The sequence below is a fragment of the Saimiri boliviensis genome, chromosome 10, assembly GCF_048565385.1.
Source record: "Saimiri boliviensis isolate mSaiBol1 chromosome 10, mSaiBol1.pri, whole genome shotgun sequence".
NCBI classification, from domain to species: domain Eukaryota; kingdom Metazoa; phylum Chordata; class Mammalia; order Primates; family Cebidae; genus Saimiri; species Saimiri boliviensis.
Genome location: NC_133458.1, coordinates 97,743,417 through 97,759,879, shown reverse-complemented (window position 1 = coordinate 97,759,879; position 16,463 = coordinate 97,743,417). Strand labels below are relative to the sequence as shown.

At 38.5% G+C, this 16,463-nt stretch overlaps 1 protein-coding gene across 4 annotated transcripts in view; it reads right to left on the bottom strand.

The window, feature by feature from the left end:
• The window catches only part of ITPRID1 (ITPR interacting domain containing 1), a 137,549-nt gene that overhangs the window by 112,181 nt on the left and 8,905 nt on the right, over nucleotides 1–16,463 (bottom strand). For 3 of the 4 annotated variants that reach the window (XR_012512202.1, XM_074379659.1, XM_074379658.1), the window contains exons 2-4: nucleotides 1,996–2,181; nucleotides 638–686; nucleotides 260–303 (exon numbers count right to left, since the gene is read on the bottom strand). Coding sequence is in view for 3 of the 4 variants with exons in the window: in XM_074379659.1 (XP_074235760.1) it covers nucleotides 260–303; nucleotides 638–686; nucleotides 1,996–2,158 (256 nt within the window). In the remaining variant the exon portion in view is untranslated. The remainder of the gene's footprint in view (nucleotides 1–259; nucleotides 304–637; nucleotides 687–1,995; nucleotides 2,182–16,463) is intronic. The other variant, XM_010345725.3, reaches the window with a different exon arrangement.

Below are 16,463 nucleotides of genomic sequence, written 5' to 3'. Positions count from 1 at the left end.
TTTTCCAGTGAGTTTATGCTATAGTCTGAGCTGTTGATGATATGGCAAGGGCCCTGGTTTCAGCCATTAACCTGCTGCTGGGGAAGCTCGTATCATTTTTGTCACAGTCATATGTCAAATGAAGGGATTGAACTGGATAGGTTTTGAGGGCTGTTCATTCCTCGAAACTTCTGATAATTCTCATAAGACTTATTTACATAGATATTTTAATATATCTCCTACTCAGCTTCACAAAGCATAAGTGCTTCTCTTGTCTTACCAGCGTGGTCAATGACATGTGGAAAGTTTTCATTTGCAGAGACACTATAAAGAAACAAAAGTATCGTGAGTCAAACAACCTATGTAAATAAATTATACTGATTTACTTTATAATTAAACAGATGAGAGCATACACAGAGTTAGGTTTTAGTAAGAGAGAACTTTTAGAAGCCAATGAACAGTCAGGGACTAAAGTAGTATTCTATTTTGTAGTTTTAAACTGATACATAGTTTTAAAATAATAGTATAATATTTAAAGTACAATTAAAATGAAAACCCCTACACACACCCCCACCTTGCCCAGGCAGGATTACACACACTGTTTTCATGGATCTTTGCAAGAGAAATGTAAAGGCGCACACACAGAAAAAACACTTACAAGAATCCAGAGTCCAGCCACTGCTGAATACTTTCTTGTTTGGAATCTTCTACAAATAAGAAAGAACATATCAGTTAGTCAAAGCAAAACCAGCTAAAAGGACACTACCCTGTTTACTAAGCCGCCACTCAGTCGCTCTGTTTCCCACATATTTAGTCACATGTTTACTTCCATAAGCATATTCATTTTTTTTTCCTGAAGGCAAAACCTCCTGTTTTCCATGATGAGCCTTTCCTGAGAATGAATTGTAAACTCGTCAAAAGGCTAACTTCAAAAAAGAAAAAATGAAAGAAAATGTGAGAGAGAGAAAAACTACTGAAGAGCAAGAGATGTCAGAATAATTTTTAAATTACCTGGTGTGAATACAAAGGGTGAGAAAGCATAAGAGACTTTTGTCTTTCTCTTGTTGGATATAAATCACCACAGAGACTCTCCTTATTGAATCACGACATTTACCTAAGGCAGTCAGCCAGTGATGGTTATTTGCAAGGAGTTCTCTGCCAGGTTAGAAACCATATTTGCATTCATTCCAGGGACAAATTGCACTAGAGTCCCTGGATTGCCAAAGGCACCCTGTGTTAAAAAGGCACCAGTCTTTTAAGGTGGATCTTTATTATTGACTCAACAAACAGTCAACAGGCAAAAAGGAGAGGCTGTAAAGCAGCATTTTCTGTTAAATATTTGTTTCCATTCTGCTTGGCTACTGTGTACTGCTTGGCTACTGTGTACTCAGGGCTGATTTTGATTGACTTTATCCTACCAAATAGTAAAGTACCTGAATTATCCCCCTACATGATGCAGGTGAACCATAAAAGCCAGGTGGACACAGGGGGTCCATATTGCTCTTCACTTAAGCTGCTATAAAGAGTTAGAATGAATCGGGTAATGGGCAAAGAAGAAAGACCATTCAATAGTCACGTAACGGGGACAGGAGGTTGCTGGAAGTATTCTCTTACTTATTACTCTTTAAATGATTAAAATTCTTGTCAATGCCTCCTGCAGGACCCAATAAATCAGTCTTTTAATAAAATGTTTGATGACCTGAAAGAAGCCTCATGCCTGGAGCCCACACAGCTTCAAAGTCCTGTGGACTTAGGATGAGGGATGTTGGAGTGGAAAGGAAGCAGAGTTCATTCACTAATTGGTCCACTTCTTTCAAGGAGGTCTGTGTTCTGAATGCCTACAGCAGAAGTCAGAAGTGTCCACTTCATAAATGTTTCTGGCATTATGCCAGGAACACTGGCATATTCAAAGCCAAGTAGTTTAGTTCCAAATTCACCTGCCCTTGGCCAAAAGCTCTGGCATCTCTCACCACTCACAGAGAAAGGTTTTTGAATAGCCCTGAGGGTCCTCCTCACCCAGCATGAGGATGGTGAGATTCCGGCTTTCCTCCTCGGGGTCAGGGGGCAGCCGCTCATCCAGAGGAGCCCACACACTCTTGGTGCACCTCAGGAGCTCTCTCTTGCTCTTTTCCTGGCCTTCTTGAAGGTTGTCAGATCCTTGTGACTTCTCTGCCATCATAGGAGAGTAATTCTGCAAACTAACTTAAAACACAAACAAATCAGACACAATGAGTTCAGCTTCTGGGCTTGGCTCAGTGAAAGGGAGAAAGAAGGCCAGAATGCCTACAGTCAGATGAACGATCCAGCTTCACAGTCATACATGAACCTGGCTCATCCCCCTAAGCCAAGCTACCTGTCTCAATTCAGTGAAATGCTTCCCTCTCTGTGGCAGGGCAGCTGGGACTCAAGTGGCCACTTGAGTCATCAGACCACACGGCCCCTCTGGGGATTCGCTTTGGTGGTCTGGGATGTGGATGGAGAGCAAAGAAATTTGACCTGAGGACACACCCAGTAAATAGCCTTCAAATTTATCCAACAGTTATATCTATAAAATTATTTTTGAGATCCAAATGTTGGAGAAAAATGAGGGCTTTGGCAACAGATTGGCTTGGCTGAGTCCCATTTCTGCAACTTGTTGTATGGCCTTATGTAAACTATAGAACCTTTCTGCATTCCATTATTTCTAAAGTAGGGATATGCTCTACTGAATTTTAATAACTGTTAACCTCAGTGGAATGCTTATTATGTGCTAGATTCTATGCTGAATTCTACACATTTATTACTTAATTTGTCAATGAAGGAGGTAATATAATTATACTATAATATATTAATTATATTAATAAGGAGGTAATATGTTATAATATAATGGTAAATTGAAGAGCAGAGATATTAAGTTGCATGTCCAAAGCCAAACAGGCAGCCAAAACTCAAAGCTAGGAACTGTACTCCAAGCATGTTCCTATGACTATGCTATATTTCCTATTGGATGGCTGATCTGTGTCCCTTTCATTAAAATATCCTATTTTAATGAATTTAATATATTTATTAATATCTTAATGAATATATTATGCACCTGGCACAAAAAGTATCAGCTGCTCCCATTATTTAACTTGACCTTTATGAACATTCTGTAAAACTGGCAGAGTAAGAGCAGGATACAGCAAGTTAGAGCAGCAACACAAATTGTTCAGTCTCTGCAATTATAAGCAGCATGAGAACAAGGGCCATTCTCTTACTCATTTATGTATCTAGAATTTAAGTGAATTTTTGGCACATAGTAGGTGTTGAATCAACAAATACCAAACTAAAACAGCAAAGCAAGGTTTCAAACCACACTTTCCGATGCAATTACTTCCAGGATATATGCTTTAATTTGCATTAGTTTATTCTTCAAGTTTAGAGAAATGGCCAAATAGCCAAACACTTACTTCAGTAGCATTTCTAGGATCCCTAAACTTATGCATAATCACTGATCACATGACATATAAATCATCGTTTCTAATCTGTTTGCAACAGACAAACCATTCAGATTTATTACAAATACAAGTATTTTCTTTCAAGTATAGGTGAGTATTCCAGATGCGACTGGTACCACAGTTTTCTTACATGTTTTATATATTCAAATCCTGTCATAAGGATATATGTTTATTGTTGCAATTGCAAATTAATAATTATGATGACTGTCAATTTTATGTTAAAAAATAAATCCTAAGACATTTCAATAAGTTAAAAATTAAGGGAAAAATAGATAGATATATTTATATTAGCAGTCAATATTTTAGCCAGTTAACTTTAGGAATATCTGCCGGTAGCAAATTATAAAAATTTCAGTAATAACACAAGACCAGATAATGCAGATTGGATTATATATATATATATATATATATATATATATATATATATATATATGTTTATTTCATTTGTTTTTTTTTTTTTCTTTTTTTTTTGTTTTATTTTATTGCATTTTAGGTTTCGGGGTACATGTGATGAACATGCAAGATTGTTGCATAGGTACACACATGGCAGTGTGCTTTGCTGCCTTCCGTCCCCTCACCTGTATCTGTCATTTCTCCCCACGCTATCTCTTCCCACTTCCCCACCCCCCGCCCCTCCCCCATTTCCCCCCAACAGACCCCAGTGTGTAGTGCTCCCCTCCCTGTGTCCATGTGTTCTCATTGTTCAACACCCGCCTATGAGTGAGAATATATGGTGTTTGATTTTCTGCTCTTGTGTCAGTTTGCTGAGAATGATGGTTTCCAGGTTCATCCATATTTTTAAACTTTAGAGAATTGTTTGGTATACTAGAATTCATAACATTAAACAAAACGACCTTTAAAAATCTCACTGAAAATTTAGTTATTTAGCTTCACATAGGTTTTGGGTCTTTCAGGGAGACAAAAAAAAAAAAAAAAAAAAAAATCTCTTCGGCAGTGCCTTTGGTCTTGTGAGTATGAATGAGGATGGCAGCCTCAACACTGACAGCATAGAATTTCACGAGGAGGAAAAAAACTCCAAAATCATGCTCAGCAACATCCATGAAATATCAGATTCAATAAAAGCTCAAATGGTTTGAAGAAAAGAATAATGTAAAACAGAAAAATAAGATCCTCAAAATAATCTCACTCCTTCACTGACCTTGGCTGAAAGCGCGTTTCATTGAGAATGCTGGAGTTCGCACTGTGGAGGGAACAAGAAGCTATCAAGTAGCTGATGGTACTCAAATTGCTGCTTCTGTGTCATAATGCCAAATTTTAAGTTAGCAACTGCTCTTCCAAATATAACACTGGAGAAATTGTTAAATTTTTAAATTTTTAGATAAAAGTGCTGCTCTATTTGTACATCCTCAAACTTCCTTCTTATAATGAATGGCATGTTTGACCTCAGCCTCCAGCCTTACACAACCAGTGAGGATATTCTCTCTGCCAGCTCCGCTGCACTTGGCCAAAGAGCAGGAAAAAGGCTTGCCAAAGAAAATGGGAACACTTGCTAAAGGCTAGGGTTAGGGACCGGTTCATAAAGAAAACCTTTTTTGTTCCCTCTGTTTTAGTGGATGCCTTCCAGTTGGTAAACAAATCTGCTTCTGGAAATGGATTTTCTAAAGCTTGAAAGGCCTTCCTTTGGCATTCACTCACCTGACCCCCCGAGCAGCCCTTCGGAAAGGGACACAGATCTGGTGGCATCCTGGAATTGCTCAGTGGATAGACAGGGCACAAGTTATGGCATGTAACTGCCTGCAGACTTCTCTCGTTACTCCGTCCATCCCAAGGACCATTTGGAACCCAGTTCTTGTTATTTCTTTGACTTGGCCCCAGGAAGAATCCTCATTCTGAATCACGTCATTCTGTGCCTGGGAAATCCAATACTTTCTCTCTTTTCAAATCCCTTCTACTCTGATTACTATGCTGTCATTAATCCTTATGTGTATAAAAAACTTCTATTCATGTGGGAAATTGCATGTAGTATCACGTTTAACTAAAAAAAAGAGGATGTGAAATTATATATGCACTAAGAACTCAATTTTGTAAAAACCAAACAAGTGCCTTGAAAAAGAAAAAAAATACCAAAATCTTATCAAGGTTTAAAAATTTTAAAAATAATCAAAATGAGAAAAAAAGACTTTGTTACATTAATTCTACTTCACATTTTCTTAACTCGAGCAAATCCAACTATACATACCCTTTTTCACTGTGAAGCTTTAGGACTTGATGCTTTGACACTTAAAGCAATGACAATGATTACATTCTTGTCGTCTGAGGTTATTTCACTTTTTGTATCTTTATGCAAACAGGTTTTCTTGCCAAACCGGTTGCTCATACTGGGAGAATAGAGACTGTTCTCAGCACCTTTGACCCAAGGTAACTTAATTGCTTGGTTACTTAGAAAAGGGGAATTCAGTTGGCTTTGTCAGCTTTCTTGGTTCTTATCTGGTTAAAAGAGCAAGTGCTTTCAGGTCAGATAACTCTGGATTTTAATCTCTGCCCTGATGCTTTCTGACATCTTGGGGAAATTTTCAAACTTTTCTGATAATCTATTTTCTCATAGATAGTCTATAATGGGTATGAAATAAACCCTTTATGGGGTTGTTGGCAAAATTTAATGAAAAACATATACAAAACAAGCATCACTCATATTGGTCCGTTTTCTCTTTTTCCTTCTCTTCTGTGTGTTGCTTCTTATCCTGTCAGGAACTCTCAAGTAAAGAAGAATCACCAATCAATGCAATCATTTTTCTCATAGAAAATAAATTTGACCCTGTTAGTTTGTGGGCAAACTGTGTTGTCTTGAAATTACTTACTTTGGATGATTGAGAAGTAGGTGTATTTGGGAGAGTGAGAATAGAGTATTTCTGTGATCATGAGAATGCGGATTTTCCTAAGATTAGTTAGAAGTGCTTATCAGAATCTTGAGGTTCCTTCAATTGTAGACCAAATTTTAAGGTTATAATTATAGCCTGTAGCTCCACCCTTGGCCACCATTTCTGAATATACTCTGTGGTCAAGAAGAGAACTGCATAATGGGACAACAGCCCAAGCCATTCTGCATCCAAATGCATCTCTAACATTGTCTGTGCATCTCATCCAAAGATCTTCATTGTCACAGGCTCTGTTCAGGCCTTCCTAATATCTCAAATAGTGTCCAGGCTTGCTTTGTTCGTCTCCCTACTCCGTATGCCTTCCCCAAGAGCAGCAGTGAAGAGAAGTCTACATAGATCCATGTGTTCCATTAACACCTGCTCCTTTTCCAACCGTGGTGCGACTCATGGAATTTTATAAAGAAAGCCTCCAGAACCCCTTCTATTCTCAAAAAACTGATTACCATAAACCTCAGTTCCACTCATATTACCTACACAAACTAAGAGACCAGTCCTGGGAGGCCAGCACTCTCAGAGAACTAACTCATCCTTCCTCCCCTGGAAGATGACAGGAGTAATCACATCATGCTGTTGGGCCATGTGCTTGTGGCAGTGAATGTCACCTCAACTGGCCCAATCTTCTACCCTTCCTGGAGACTCTCCCTATGCCTGTGCCCTCTGGAACTCATGCACCGTCACCTACCAATACCTCTTCATCCTAACCTCTTCACTGAATATCCTTTCATCTTCTTTCTCTAACTAAAACCTGGATAGGGCTTCTCAAGCTATGGCCCTTTCATTTCTTCCTTAAAAAATCTGTACTATAGTCTCCAAGATAGGGTAAATTTCTTCTATGATCTTCGTTGCTGCTTCCAGACCTTGTTTCCTCTGTCCTTTGAAGCATATGCCATCAGACTATGTAATCATCAACATCCAGGGCATTCACCTTCATTTACTAAAAATTTTAGGATAGTATTTCTGTCATCTTTCTGGAAGATTTCATTATCAATGTAGATGACTTGCCTAAACAAAGCCACTCAGTTCAATGACCTGTTCATTTCCCATAATCTTTCCCTCTACTTGATTCCTATGGTTGTACTTCACTGTAAGAGAATACTCTCCAAAATCCTAATTTCAAACATCCTCATTCACCTTCATTCCATTCATAGACTTTGCCTGGGGACCATTTTTGTCCTCCTTACCGGATCATACCCTTTAGTTTACAATATACTTTAATGTGACTTATCTGAAATTTATCCTCCATGTGACAACCTTGAATCCCTCTCCAACTCCTACCTTAGTTTTTTATTAAACCAATGGTCATTTCCAAATTCTCATTTTCAAATCTGGTCCAGCCTGTGAGTTTCCTTCATACCAAGGTATTCCCTCTTACTTAACATTTCCTCTTGAACGTCTATACACATTTTGTGCCACACTGAATTCTTTATCCTTTCCTTGACTTCTCCTTGACCCTCCCATATCCCTACCTTTATTTTAGTGTGCTTCATCTCAGTTAACAGAGCCTATTCAGGCAGTTGCTTATGCCAAGAACTTATGAGTCTCCCTTGATTTCTCTATTCATTTCATTCTCACATTAAATCACTTAAAAAAAAAAAAGGAGCTGAAATGGTTTGGCTGTGTCCCCACCAGAATCTCATCTTGAATTGTAGTTCCCATAAGACCTGTCGTGGGAGGGACTTGGTAGGAGATAATTGAATCACAGAGGCAGTTACCTCCATGCTGTTCTCATGATAGCGAGTGAGTTGTCACGAGATATTTGTTTTTTTTTTTTTTTAAGAGGCTTTCCCCTACTTTGCACTGCACTTCTCCTTGCTGCCACCATGGGAAGAAGAACGTGTTTGCTTCTCCTTCCACCATGATTGTAAGTTTTCTGAAGTCTCCCCATTCCTGTGGAACTGTGACTCAATTAAAACTCTTTCCTTTATAAGTTATCCAGTTTCGAGTATTTTTTCATAGCAGTGGGAGAACTGACTAATACAGGAGCCGCTATATCTCAGACCAACCACGCCCAAGGCTGTCATCCTAATATCAGCCAGAACTTGGAGTCTCACTTGGATTACAGCAAAATGCTTTCATTTGCAGCACTGTCCACACCTTCCCATCTCTTTATAACCTAACTGAGTCAGGATGCTAGTGGTCTACTTTCACTTCTTATTATTCAGAATTTTTGGCAGCATTTGATGCAGTTAACCATAACATCTTAATGAAAATAATCATTTAATTTGGTTTTTAATATAAACCTCTCCTACCTCAAAGCTTTTTTCCTCAAGCTTTTTTGCTGATTTTCTTCTCTCCAACCCCTAAATTTTGAGTGATCTGTACCTCAATCCTAGTCCCCTTATCTTTTCTACCTACATGCCTCCCTATATGAGTGTACCTTTAAAGGCCCCTCTGTGATCCCATAGTTCAGTGTAAATCACTGTTAAGATATTTTCACATTGTTTTATAAGTCACGGTACACTGTGTTCCATTTATGTTTAACCATCCTGGGATTTTCTTCAGGACAGAGATCTTAGCATTCATGTCATAATTGCATGGAAAATGTACTCAATGTATATTTGTTGAATGAATGGCTATTTAAATGAATACTAACAAGGAATTGAGGAATAACAAGGCCAATCTGGCTATGGAAATATTAAGAACAGTTTGGTATTTAGCAGTTAAACAACGTATCAGAAAGCACATACTAACCAGGATTAGGTACACAGAATCAGAAAATACAGCATTGTAGATCTGAATTAGAAAAACTATGAGGTTATACACACATAGACACATACATGCACAGATATAAACACACAGTCATACTTAAACACACATGCACACACCTCATAATCTTTCTCTATTTTGAAGCAAAATTTTCTGAGTTGTCACTTGATGCCTGCTTCTTCTGTCATTTTTACAAAAACTATCTGAGTAAATACCTTTTTTTACCTTCTCTTATGTGCCTCCCAACAGCTAACAAGCAGATGAAAAATCTTAATCCATTGCTAAGGAAACAAAAGAAGTGATTTATTTTTAATTAATCAGTAAATAGTTATTAATTGACTGTATGACATTGAGCATGTAGTTTCAAGTTTTCTTGGAATGTAATTTCCTTTTGCATAATATGAGAGAATTAGAAAAAAGAAGATATTTTCATAGGTTTATTATTCTGTTTCTAGCCTCCACATAGACTGCTTAATGTTTGGCCAATAGAGTTGATATTTTAAAGACATTTTAAAGTTGTAGTCATCAAAATAATAAAAATAAGAATAATAAAATATTCCTATTACTCAAAGGTTTGGAAGATCACTCAAAAACTCAAGCAACAAAGTCAAGCCAGGAATGTCCTTCTGCTTTCCCTCCCTATCCAACAAACACTTGCAAAGATTTCCAAATGATTCAGTGAGGTAGAGGCAAAGCTTGGGGAATAGAGCGTTCTGTCAACACTCTGCTGGGAGGAACAAGCAGTCTGTGATGGCTTGCTCTGTGGGTGGCTTCCTCCCACCACAAAATATGTGAAGGGTGCTCACTCCTGACATTTAGGAGAAAGCTGGATTTAAAGGCAAGGCCGTTGTGCCCAAGCTGGAACCCAAAGTCAGTCTTCCTGGAGTTGGAGTATTCATCTTTCACTGGTAAAAATAAGCAAAAAACTATTAACTCAAAGACTATATATACTGCTTCTTGGAAACTTGAAATGACTTCAAGACTGATAACATTGGATAAACTGATTCATCTACTGCTAGCCCTGTTTCAGTCCCTTTTCAACTTTAAAGAGTTTTTTTCTCTTCTCCATGATTTCCCTCTTTATCCACCATGTCTCCTCTTGCTGTCTCAACATTTGCTTAGCTTCATCTTGGCGAGGGGCAGTGAACAGTGAGAGGGCATCTGTGATACACCTCTCATCTCCTATTCCAACATCACTGCAGTCCAGGTTTCTTCATGGACACCATATTCTGGATGCACAGAACTACTTGTTCCCAGATGCACCATCCCCTTGAGCCTACTAAATTCAGATCTTTCTATAAGCACCAGTCTTCTCTTCACTAGATACTCTTTCATTAAGCTCAAATAGAACTTATTCTAATACAGAAACGTCTTTCTTTATCACTCTCCACCCCTGACTCTAACCTGCTGCTGACACTCACAGCAACCGGTATAGCCCCTCTTTGTGGCCTCTTCACACATAAGTTGAGAGGCTTATTTACACCTCTACCTTTCCCACCAACTAACTGAACTCCTGGAAGGCAATGACCGTGACTTATTCATTTTAGTATTTGTGCTACATAGTTCGAGACATAGATAAAAGTGGATGATTAGCAATAACTGTTCAATGAATAAATGATTACTTCTAACTCTGGACTCTGCTCTCAGTACATGGGAATTATGACTTACTTTTTTTGTAGTCTCGATCATGTCGGGCACAACATCATGCTCTAGAAGTTGCTTATAAAAGTAAATTATATAAATGAGCTATTAAATCAATAGATGCAATGGCATCTACTAAGTCAATTTAAACATTTGAGTGTCTACTGTATATAAACAATCTTTGAAGAAGCTTACATTGAATTACAGGCAATAGTTATTACAAACTACATTATGAGGCAGAATGTAATATGTATTTTAAGAAAGATATAAAAGAATTATTCTCAAATACTAAAGAAGAAAGTTTTTTATTTCAGGGGTATAGTAAAAGCTTCTTAGAAGAGGAACCCTTGGTTCTGGCTGGTAAAGATAGGATTATGCATAAACAGGCAAATCTTTCAGGCAAGAAGATTGAAATACATTTGAAACATTACAGCACAAATTTCACCAAAGGGCCGCTAAACAGTGGCTTTGTGATAATTAAACATATGTTCTTTAATATTTAGTTTAATGAAATAACAGGTCATCTTCTGTGATGGTTACTTCTTTTAAGGAGATTTTTAGTGAGCTCTTTTGCACCTGCCTTCCAGGTACCTTTTCTATTATCTTTAAAAATAACTGGTCAACTAGGAATCTTCAACTTGATAAAAATATCTATTAAAAATCTATAGGCAACATCATACTTCATGATGAAAACTAGAAGCTGTCCCACTAAGATCAAGGCAGGAATGCTTCATCTTACTACTCCTTTTCAACATTGTGCTAAAAATAAAATAGAACAATAGAACACAATAGAGAGCCCATAAATAGACATAAAAATAGTCAGCTGGTCTTTGTTAAAGAAGCAAAGGCAATACAATGGAGAAAAGTAGTCTAACAAGTGATGCTAGAAAAGTTGGACATCACATGCAAAAAACTAGCTCAAAAATTAGCTAAAAATCGATTATAGACCTAAATGTACAATGCAAAACTATGAAACTACAACATAACACAGGAGAAAATCTAGATGCCCTTGGATTCGGCAATCAATATTTAGATATGACATCAAAGGGACAATCCATGAGGCAAAAAAAGTGATATGCTGGATTGCATCAAAATCAAAACTTTCTGCTTTGCAAAATACTGTGTCAACAGAAAATGAAAAGGCAAGCCAAAGAGTGGGAGAAAACATTTGCAAAGGATTTATCTGATAAACAGAACTATAAACTAAAATATTCACAGAACTCTTAAACCTTAACAGTAAGAAAAAAAAATCCCAACTAAAAGAGAGAGAGAGAGAGAGAGAGAGAGAGAGAGATAAGAGATAACTCACCAAAGAAGATACACAGATGAAAAATAAGCATATGCCTTCTACTATAAGGACACATGCACACAAATGTTCATTGTAGCACAGTTTACAATAGCAAAGACCTGGAACCAACCCAAATGCCCATCAATGATAGACTGGACAGGGAAAATGTGGCACATATGCACCATGGAATATTATGTAGCCATCAAGAATGATGAGTTCGTGTCCTTTGTAGGGACATGGATGAACCTGGAAACCATCATTCTCAGCAAACTGACACAAGAGCAGAAAATCAAACACCACATGTTCTCACTCACAGGAGTGTGTTGAACAATGAGAATACATGGACACAGGGAGGGGAGCCCTACACACTGGGATCTGTCGGGGGGAGATAGGGTAGGGACAGCGGGGCGTGGGGAGTTGGGAAGAGATAGCATGGGGAGAAATGCCAGATATAGGTGATGGGGAGGAAGGCAGCAAATCACACTGCCACGTGTGTACCTATGCAACAATCTTGCATGTTCTTCACATGTACCCCAAAACCTAAAATGCAATAAAAAAAAGAAAAATAAGTATATGAAAAGATACTTTGTCATCAGAAAAAAATGAAAATTTAAACAACAATGAGACACCACTAAACACCTATTAAAATGGTCAGCAACATCCAGAACACTGGAAAACACCATGCTGGCAAGGATGTGGAGCAAGAGGAACTCTCATGCTAATGGAAATACATAATATTAACAGTACATGATGAGCAGCAGCAGCAGCATGTTGGACAAGCACTGCCATTTTAAGTTCACCTTCATCAAAAACTGCCTAAATCCAAAGTGCATTAGCCTAATGGTTAAGGTCAGCATGACCATAAACCACAAATAATATCTCCTACCAGAAACTTTCCAAACCCCTTCCCAACCAAACACATGCCAGCCTCGAGATAACTTGCCCACCGGCTAGAGAGAGATGTCAGCCCAAAGATAACCTCCTCTCCAACTAGACATTTCAACCCTGCCATAAACTTTTCCCCCACCCAGAAACATTCTAAGCCTGTGATAAGCTCTCTTGCCCTTAAATAATCTTAGTCTGTAAGAGAAAATTTTCCTGACCAAAATCAGCAAGAAGCGCCTCTCATGTTTATCTCCAAAATAAACCTGTCTTTAACTGTTGAGCCACTTTTCACGCTTCTTTCCTCTTCCTTTAACTCTTACATTTGGTGCCAAAACCAGGGATGGGTGTTGAGGGTAGAAGATCTTTTGCAACCGGGGAAGCAGTGGACAGCAACTGACTGTCCCACTAGATCCTGAGAGTCTCTGGCCACCCACCCATCTTGCTTCTCACTTCACTTTTTGAGCAATTTGCATGAGGAAGCCAACTAACCTGAAGGGGCCTGCAAGGCTCAGGCTGGGGCTACTCTCCAGCAAGCCCTCAAAACCCTCAAGTCTCAGGAATCCATTTCTGACCACCTGCAATAGATATTTTGCTGTCTCCTCTCCTCCTCCGTCATCATCCCTTTGCCCTCGCCCTCGCCCTCGCCCTCTCCTCTCCTTCTCTCCCTCTCTCCATCTCTCTTTCGTTTCTTCCTCATGCAGCTTCAGTCCAAGAGGCCCTTTGCTATTTCCAACTGGAATATCAAACACTGGATACTAATCCAGCCAACTGATAAGCTCTTCCCTCCCCTGGCTTTCTCACAGTACCCAGGAAAATTCAGTTCTGCCATATTGGTCCTCGGAGGACCAGTGGGGCTAAGCTTGAAGAAATCTTAGGGACACCCAGTTCTTCTTAATGTAAATCCTTCCTGGGTCTCCTTCCTCCAAAAACTCTTTTGATACTGCAGATGAACCCCCTCTATATTCTCATCCCCCTGCATCTGCTTCTTGCCTGTCCAAACCCTCTGATCTAGTGGCCCCTCTTGCCCTCAGCCTTCAGCCCCAAACTCTGCTCCTCCTCCTTCTCTATCTGTTACCCATTCAAAAACCACCTCTGCCATTCTTCTCTGGGAAGTGGCTGGGGTTGAAGGCATTGCTCGCATTCATGTCCCTTTCTTCATGTCTGATTTGTCGCAGATTGAACAGCATCTGGGATCTTCCTCTAAATATCATGTCCCTTTTTCCGTGTCTGACTTGTCACAGATTGAACAGTGCCTGGGATTTTTCACTGAAAATCCCTCTAAAAGGCCTATGTAACAAATAATTATTCTTGCTACACTGTATGCAAACTATTAAGCCAAGTATAATAAAGCAAACCAGTCCTACCATGATGTCTTTTAATAAAAATAGGAAACACATGCCAAGCCTGTGTTAAGTTCTCTTGCCCTGAACCCTTAAATACTCTTAGTCTGTATGAAAGAGTGCTCCTGACCAAAACTGGCCAGAAGCCCCTCTAGGTTATCTCCAAAATAAACCTGTCTTTGACTGTTGAGTGGCTTTTCATGTTTCTTTCCTCTGTCTTTAACTCTTACAATAGTAAAGTTCTTAATGACATAAATAAGAAAGTGCTCTGTTCAGGAAAACAGAGAAATAGCTGGAAGCGAAAAGAGTTAAGCCAGCTCCTATGTCTAAATCTTCTTTTCTACATGTCTTATTTACAGAGGGAAATGCTAGCAGTAATTTTTCTTCCTCTGTAGTCAGAGGTGCCACCATGCTTCCTCTCTTGCCCTGATCATAACCATGAAATCTTACGGAATAGAGAGACAGGAAGAGATCTTATTCCTTATAAACGATCATAAGACACAATATTATATAACTTTCTATCTTATTGATTACATTGTGAAGACAGCCTGTTCTAAATAAAACCCACATATGCAGAAATAGGTTATTGATACATTGTTGAAAAGATTCCTTCATTAAGTCAGGCTGACTTTGATAAACTTAAAGTGCTTTCCAACTTTGAGATCCTGTCCTAAATGTGGAGCCCTAAAGAGTTAAAAGAAAAGTGAAAGAATGGGCTTATCTGGGGTAAAGAGGAGTAAATGTTCTGAGAAATTGGGTCAACTGCAAAAGACCCACTAGCACCCAAGTGACCCGTTATAAGTGTTCAGATCACAGCCTACGTGTATCCAGGCATCCTGTCCACAAGCATTCAGCCACGTTATAAAACTCCCCTCCAGGCCCTTCTTCTTGGCAGACAGACTTCCTTTTGCTGTCTTGCCCATTGTATTCTTGCAATATATTTCCCCTTTTGTAATAAATTTGTCCTTCTAAACTAATTACTGTCTTGGTAAATTCTTTTACCCCCATGCTTTGGCCTCAAACAGTCACTCACCTTGACACTAAAGATCCTCACTAGTCATTTCATGGAAGCAGTCCTAAATGGAAGCCTGCCTCTTACTACCCCAGATTTATGACTAGAGGCTACCACCTCAGCTTCAGGATTTTGTTAGGAGCCAAAGAGAGGGAGCCATAGTAGTCAGTTCCAGCTACATCTATTTCCTTGCTTGAGATACTTTTGCATGACCAATCAGTTCCACATGTGGACAGCAGCAGCTTCTTCCATCCACTTATCTCCCCATTCTCAACATTCTTAATGACTCAGGTTTTGCGAATCAGTCTCTATTAGCAAATTCAAAGCAACTTGTCCTTACCACTGCAGGAGACTATGAAGGATAAGAAGAATAGAATCGGAAAACACATATGATATGTATTTATGATACATAATTAACAAACAGCTTGGTAGATGGCTCAGAAACAGCCAAAGGAATACTGGCAACAGCTTGGTCAATGGAGCCCGGGATTTATATGAAGTCACAGACCAAATGTGACTACTAGAATGGGGGGATGTCCAGCCAAAGAATCCTCACTGGGTGACACGGATGTGGTTCAGAGGTATTTAGAATATAGAATGAGTAGGTTATTTGGAAGCAATGAGGTAAGAACTGGTTTATAAGCACAAAATACAAACAAAGTTGAGGCATCTTTGTCTCACTTCCAATTATAAGGGGAATCTTTTTAATTGTATCATTAATGAGATGTTTTTTGACAAACATCTTTAAAAATATCTCTTAATCTAACTTAAATATTTTATTAGTAGTTTTCTACATTTTTAAATAAGTAAATCCTGGTTTATATTAAGTAATTTTTTTCTACCAACATGATCATAAGATATTTCTACTTTATTTTGTTAATGTAGTAAATTATATTGGTTGATTTTCTCAACATTATACATGTCTTGCAATCCTAAAATAAGACCAACTAGGCCAGGATGTACAATAATTTATGTATCTCCATTGTATTCAATTTGCTAATATCTTGCTTGGATTTTTAAATTCCATGTTAATAAAAGATATTGGCCAGTATTTGTTCTTTCTCACAATGCTCTTGTCAAATATCAGTGGCAAAATACATTGGTCTCATAAAATGTTTTGTAAAATATGTCCTCTTTTTCTATTCTCTGGATAGGTTTAAGATTGTGGGATTTTTTTTCTTAAATGTTTAAAAATATGCATCAGTTATGTCATCTGTACCTTGATTTTCCTTTGTGGAA